We start from the raw sequence: 7366 nt of genomic DNA, 5'->3' as shown, positions 1-7366 counted from the left end.
ATTCTTGTGGTCAAGAGGATTTCCCAGCCCACACATGCACAGGGAAGGTCCTCAGTCTAGGGAAGGGGTCAAAAGGAGGGAGGGGCTGCCAGTCCATAACATGTCCTGCCAACCTCCCAGAAACCTTCATGCTGGAATCTATCTTGGCTGAGAGATGCACATGCTCCCACCAGGAAGGACACTGAGTCAGGCCAAATATGGGCACATACAAGATGATTGGCTGGAAACAACCCAGAATGCTGCCCCCATATAAGCAATCTATGCCACCCCTATTGCACGTAACTCAGAATTTGTCTGTGTGCTCTTCCGCACATACTTTCCTTTTGATAAATGCTTTGTTTGCCTCACAGTCTCTGTCTCTTTGCTGAATTCTTTCTTCAAAGAAGATGAGGGCCAAGGTCCTGCTTTCCAGCCATCTTGCCGCCCTCCCTTCGAAATCTGCCTGATCCTAAATATTGAGGATGGTGCATTCCCTGTTCAGATAGCCAAGGGCTTTGGGAGTGTGTGATCCCCACATTTCCCTTGTGAGGTAATGAATATGTCATCAGGAATATCTAAGGGCCTTTCTTGTGAAAGGGATGAATAATCTGGTACAGGCAATAAAAACTTGATTCCCAGATCCTTATTCTAATTATCAAATTATTGATTTCTAAAAAAAGAATTACCAACACAGTTGGCTCGCCATATCCATGGGTTTCACATCCACAGATTCAACCAACCGAGGATCAAAAATACTCGAAAAAAAAATTCCAGAAAGTTCCAAAATGCAAAACTTGAAGTTGTTGCCTTGGCAACTATTTACATAGCATTTACATTTTATTAGGTAGCATAAGTAATCCAGAGATGATTTAAAGTATACAGGAGTATGTGCTTGGGTTATATGCAAATACTGTGTCATTTTTTTGTAAGGGACTTGAGCCTCTGTGGATTTAGGTATCCACAGGTATCCTGGGTCTAATCCCTCATGGATATTGAGGGATGACTGTATATTTCATTATAATGAGATGTATGGATTATTTGACTGGAGTCATGAGTCATGATGTCTAGAAGCCTTTCCATAAGAAGGGGAAAAAAAAGAAGGAAGGAAGGAAGGAAGGAAGGAAGGATAAAATGGAGTCAAGATGTTTCAACAATATTCTTAAGAGGTATATAGTTCAGCGTAGGGGTAGATATACCAAGTGCCATTCACTGAGATCTGTAGATGCAAGTGTCAGTGCCTAGGTGAAAGAGGAGTCAGTCTTCACAGGTAGATGGACATGGAAGAAAATTCTGACCTTCATTTGGTGTTGAATCCCAATTATAAAGAGTTAATGATCTGTAACACATTAGACAACAATATACTTCTAGGAATTCTGTGAATTTTTTTGCAAATAAAGAATATTTGTGGGCTTCCCTGGTGGTGCAGTGGTTGAGAGTCCGCCTGCCGATGCAGGGGACGCGGGTTCGTGCCCATGTCCGGGAGGATCCCACATGGAGCGGCTGGGCCTGTGAGCCATGGCCGCTGAGGCTGTGTGTCCGGAGCCTGTGCTCCGCAACGGGAGAGGCCACAACAGTGAGAGGCCCGCGTACCGCAAAAAAAAAAAAAAAAAAAAAAAAAAAGAATATTTGTTTTAGATGTACAATTTCCTCAAGTTAGCTGTGTTGTAATTTTATTCTTTACTTTTACAGTGGTGGGGCCCAGAGTAGACTGCCCCAAAATATGCCTCAATGATGTATTGATTATTTTGAATTAAAGTTACTTAAGAATTTAAGGACTGTACACAGACAGTGCAAGAGGAACACATGGACCTTCCTTTCTGTCTCTCCAAAAGCAGGAAATAAATTTCCGCTGTGAAAGAATACCCTTATTGCCAGAGATAGGGAATTGGTGCTGAGAAGCCTCTATAAACAAGCCTTGTTACATTTAACATTTACTACCACAAGCCCAAACTCTGTTTAGATTCTTCACTGATTGAGCACCCAAAACCTAAGTTACTTTGTCCTGTCAATTCCTTACAAATGTATTGTTTCTTTGCCTAAAAACTTTAAAAGCTGCCTGCTTTGGCCACTTCTTAGGTCCTATTTCTATGGATCTGTGTGTGCACAAATTAAAATTTGTCTATTTTCCTCCTGTTAAACTGTCTTGTGTCAATTTAATTATTAGTCCAGCTACAAGAACTCAAGAAGGGTAGGGGGGAAATTTTCCCCTCCCTGATGATGACACGGTATTAGAAATGAGTAGGGAGTGGCAGAAGGTGGGAGCTATAGTCCCTCAGTCTGAGCACTTCTGAGCACTGACAGCATGGGAATTTTCAATGATTTACTGAGCACTTAACCCACACACTGTGCCAAGCAAGGAGGGTGCACAGTGTACTTTGCCTTGTCCATATACTGGAAAACGCTTCATAGCTGTTGTGAGCAACATTTAATTGGCAGCATTACACCCATTTCACAGAAGTTAACTAAGCAGACTGAGAGCTTAAATGACTTCCTAAATCAGCAGCTGACCTGGGACAGAAAGCCAGAATCTTGGCTCTTTTGATGGTTTGAGTCTTGAAGAAAATATTTTCATTCCAGCTTGATCCAAATAACTTATCTGAAGTCTTGCTAGCAAGGAGAACTTGAAAGGACACCTGGTTAGTCTGAAGCAAAATAAAATGAAATAAAGCTTAAAATCCTTTTCAAGATTTTTTTATGTGAACCATAAAGCTAGCCTCCCCTGTAATTATGATCATTGCCTTATCTGCATGAGTCACATCTGGGCCCCCGAGGTCTCTGGCTTCTGCAGCAGCAGAAGGCCTTCCTCAGACACTTTGCATGTCCCACACTCAGTCTGTGGAGGTTTATAAAGGAAACGGGACATTCAAAGGCCCATTAGACAGGGCAGCCTTGAGCTTTTTTAAAATTGTGGTAAGATATATAACATGAAGTTTCCGATTTTAATCATAGCAAACAGAGGCATATTTGGGTAGTCTTTTTGAGCTGTGAATATTTTTGTCTAGTTAACAATGAAATGGCCTTGCACTTTGAGCCCAGCTGAGAGTCCAGGGACATTTTAATCTCCAGGAAAATAAACAACCTTTCAGCCAGTTTCTTTTTTCTTTTTCTGTCTTTCTTTTTATTTTTTTGAAGACCTAATTGGATTTATTAAATGATTCATGAATCGGGCAGCATCCCATCTAGCAAGTAGAAAGTGCTCTTCAGCCAGTTTCTAATAACTCTCTTACTTACTGCCGAGAGACAGCTGCTTTAGGCAGGTCCTTTAATTTCTTTTATTATTATTTTATTTTTAATTGTGATAAAATACCATCTTAACCATTCTTAGGTATACAGTTAGGTGGTATTTAGTATATTCATATTGTTGTGCAGCCATTGCCACTGTCCATCTCCAGAAATTTTTATCTTCCCAAACTAAAACTCTGTCCCCATTAAACACTGACCCTATCATATTCTGACATCAACTAGTATTCTGCTCCCAATCACAGTGTGTAGGTCCTTTCCTCACCAAGTAATTCTGACACCAGCTGAGTGTCCTACAATTCAACTCAATTCTTATACTATCTACCCAGATATAGCATCAGATCCCACAGGTTAAGAGATCAGTCCCACAAGGCAGCCTCCAGCCCCCCACTTCAGATGCCAATAGCAAGTCTTGTTGTCACTTGTGCTTCTGACAGGTTGCTTATAAATCAGATGTTCCCAACTTCTAGAGGATGCTTCTATAATGGATTGATTTGAGGTATTTCAGAGAGGTTATGAGGGCTAGAAGGACCCTTGACTAGTTGTTCAACCTCTCTTTACCTTAATGCACTTCCAGTCTTCCCACCTCCCAGGAATTTTTGAGGTTCACATAGGATACTGGTGAAAGCATGCATGAAGAGCTAAGTGGTAACACGTGTAAATTACTAATTTCAGCCTTGATGGTGACTGATTAAGTGGGGTTTGAAAACTACAGTGAAGAGTGGCCAGTGGGAGGTGTGTTTCCTTGCTAGAGCATAGTCCCTCAGCATGAAGTGCAGTGTAGCACAACTGACTCGTGTGCTTAAACTGGTAAGGTCCTGGGCCACACTTCAGTGAGTCTGCAGGAAGGCTTCCTGCTGCCCCCACCCCCCACCCCCCAGCCCTGAGCCTCTCCTGGTGTGGTTGGCATGCTGCTTCCTGCTGGACACTGGGAGAGACAGGCCCTATGACTTTCCGCCCCTTACTGTGGTCTCCATTTAAGACTGGGTTCTTCTGTGTGCATTTATCTTATGCTCCACTCCATCAAGTCAATAACTGCGGGTTAGAAGTTCACAAGGGTTTTATTTCAGAGCAAGTACTTCTGGCTAACATAATGTGCTTACTTGGGTGGTTGTCTATGGAAGTCAACATACTTGTAAAGTTTTTTGTTATTTGCTCTTTTATGTTATGTAAATGCTTGGTGCATTAATCTCTGGCTGAGCTGATGGCAAAATACATAACCTCCAAACTACTTTATTTGGTGTGATTTGTTAATTAAGCTAATATATTTTCCATGTATGCCCATTACATTACTATGTGATAAAGAATGTGAAGTGTGTCATCAAGACAGAAAGCCTAAATTTGGTAGTCAGGGAAGGCTTCCTGAAGGAAATGACACCTAACCCTAAAGGATGGGTAGAAGTTATCCAGGTAAAGAGGGAAAGGAAGAGTGTTCTAGTCAGAAGGAACAATAAGAAATGTTGGAAGAACTGAAATTCAGTTATTATGCAGGAGTGCATGGTGAGGGTGGCAGGAAATGGGGAGAAGAAAAGCTGGAAAGATGGGCAGAGGCCTTGGTGTCAGGTTAAGATGATTGGACTTTATCTTAAGATAAGATAAGGGCATTAAACCTTTTAAGGAGAGGCCCATGATCAGATTTTAGTTTTAGGAAGAATACTCTTTAATGTTAAAGGAGGAGTAAGATGATCAGCTTTTCTTTTTAGAAAGAGTCACTTGTCTATAAGGAGTGAAGGGAGGTCTAAAGGTATCTAAGGAGGGTACCATTGTAAGGTTTTTAGGACAGTGACAAGATGAGATATGCTTTTGAAAAGAATCTCTCCTCTAGAAAGAGTCTTAAAAGGTATAAAGGGTTAATTCCCTGGCACCCGGAGGAAACAGTGTCAAGGTGAGAGTCAAGACCTCCACCATGTCCTCCCTCCGCTTCATTTGCCAACGCTGCAGCCAGTCCCTGAAACTGAATCAGTCCATGGAGACCTCCCAAGAACCTGAAGCTTTGATGCTCATCTCAGCTCAGGGAGAGCCAGGAGAAACCCAGGAGGGAGGCCCTCCTTCCAGGGAGGAGTCAGATTTTGAAAATCTACAGGAAGGTGCCTCTTACAGGACCCTTCCTGGCCTCCCTGGTGGCAGAACAGCCCGGGACAATTCTGACAACTTCACCCTGCTTGGGAATTTGGGCTCCCTGAGAACTCTCAGTAGCATCCAGAAGGCTGCAAGTGACATTTTTGATATCCTCTCTGGTGAAACAGATGTGGACAACCCCATGTGTGAGGACTGTACTGACAATCTTTTAGAGCAACTGGACGTTCAACTCACCATCACAGAATCTGAGATTCAGAGCTACAAACGCTGTTTGGAGACCAGGGAGTTGATAAGTGAGGAGAGGGAGATGTTGCAGGAGAAGCTGAAGGGTCTGGAGCTGGAGGAAACGAGGCTGGTCCAGGAGCTTGAGGAGGTGGAGAAGAACCGAGAAAGAGCGGCAGCAGATCTCGAGGCAGCCCAGGCAGAGACTGAGATGCTGGACCAGCAAGAAAAGCAGTACCAGAAGGACTACAGTACATTGAAATGGCAACAACTAGAACTACATGACGAGCTGAGTAGTGTGGAGAAACGGCTATGGTATGCCCAGATCCAGTGGCACCAGCTGGAGAAAACCAGTGTCTTTAATGCCACATTTGAGATCTGGCATGACGGCCCCTTAACTACCATCAATAACTTCAGATTGGGCTGCCTCCCCACTGTCCCTGTGTGCTGGAATGAGATTAACATAGCCTGGGGACAGACAGCCTTGCTGCTCCTTGCCCTGTCCAATACAATTGGACTGGAGTTTCAGAGGTACCGACTCATCCCCTGTGGAAACCATTCCTATCTGAAGTCTTTAACAGATGACTGCACTGAGCTGCCATTGTTCTCTAATGGGAAGCAGAACGTTTTCTTGCATAACCAATTTGACCAGGCTATGACGGCTTTCCTGGACTGCATGCAGCAGTTCAAGGAACTGGCTGAGAAAGGTGGGTCAGGTCTCTGTTTGCCCTACAAGATTCATGTGAAGAAAGGCCTGATGGAAGACCCTGGAAGCAGTGGTGGATTCTATTCCATCAGAACCCACTTGAACACAGAGGAGGAGTGGACAAAAGCACTCAAGCTTATGCTTATAAATTTTAAATGTAGTCTCACTTGGGTTTCCTTAAGATATTGTCAAAAATAACATTTTTTCTATGAGAGAGAGGTTTTTTTCCTTTTTTTTTGCTTTAAGATTTTATTTGTGAAAATGTTATCAGATAAAATTTAAAACTGAAGAATATGTTTATAATTTTAAAAATGGATGGCCATACAGGCACTAATTTAAGATTATTGTCCAGAGCAAACCAAAAGACTTTGCTGTCTTCCCCAGCACATCTTTGTCCTCTCCCTTTCTTCCCAGACAAACATTCAAAATGACAAAGGTGAAATCATACGATGACAAGATTATTCCTCCTTAAGAAGGGATAAAGATTGCAGAGAGAACTGAGGGGTGGGTGGGGGGTGAGAGGATGGGGTAGTAAGGAGAGAGGTGGAGGTCTTTAATTTTTTATGAGGAAAGTACTTGGGCCATTGTATGTAGTGGAACTTTGGAGTCAAGAAGTAACTATTGAAAGATGATTACATTTCTGCTGTGATATACAGTGTAAATCCTTCCTCTTCATCCCAGAAAAACTTTCAATAAACTTCTACACTTTCTTCAATGATTTAAAGTGAAAAGTGTGTCATTTGGGCTGTGCCATTATGTTGAGACTAACATGGAGGTGAGGGGCTGTGGTGGCCAGAGAGGACTGGTAACGTTTCTGCTGATCAATGGTCAGGTAAGGGTCACAAGGTGAACCCTTACAGAGAGCTGAAGGTTGTAGAACCCAGAGGACTATTGTTTTTTTTTTTTTTTTTTTTTTTTTTTTTTTTGCGGTACACGGGCCTCTCACTGCTGCGGCCTCTCCCGTTGCGGAGCACAGGCTCTGGACGCGCAGGCCCAGCGGCCATGGTTCACGGACCCAGCCACTCCGCGGCATGTGGGATCTTCCTGGACCAGGGCACGAACCCGTGTCCCCTGCATCGGCAGATGGACTCTCAACCACTGTGCCACCAGGGAAGCCCCCCAGAGGACTTTTTAGAACTG

At 43.2% G+C, this 7366-nt stretch overlaps 1 protein-coding gene across 1 annotated transcript; it reads left to right on the top strand.

Moving 5' to 3' along the window:
• The first annotated feature begins 5125 nt into the window (after window positions 1-5125).
• Window positions 5126-6424, top strand: BECN2 (beclin 2). Its single transcript, XM_060088385.1, has one exon. The coding sequence runs from the start codon at window positions 5126-5128 to the stop codon at window positions 6422-6424; it is 1299 nt and encodes a 432-aa protein (XP_059944368.1).
• The last annotated feature ends 942 nt before the right edge of the window (window positions 6425-7366 follow it).

Source organism: Mesoplodon densirostris, chromosome 2 (assembly GCF_025265405.1).
Source record: "Mesoplodon densirostris isolate mMesDen1 chromosome 2, mMesDen1 primary haplotype, whole genome shotgun sequence".
Classification (NCBI taxonomy): Eukaryota; Metazoa; Chordata; class Mammalia; order Artiodactyla; family Ziphiidae; genus Mesoplodon; species Mesoplodon densirostris.
The sequence above is the reverse complement of the archived record's forward strand: the minus strand, read 5'-3'. Positions and strand labels throughout refer to the sequence as shown.

Coding starts and splice junctions, on each gene's coding strand:
- BECN2 (XM_060088385.1), top strand. CDS start 5,126: ATGTCCTCCCTCCGCTTCATTTGCCAACGCTGCAGCCAGTCCCTGAAA.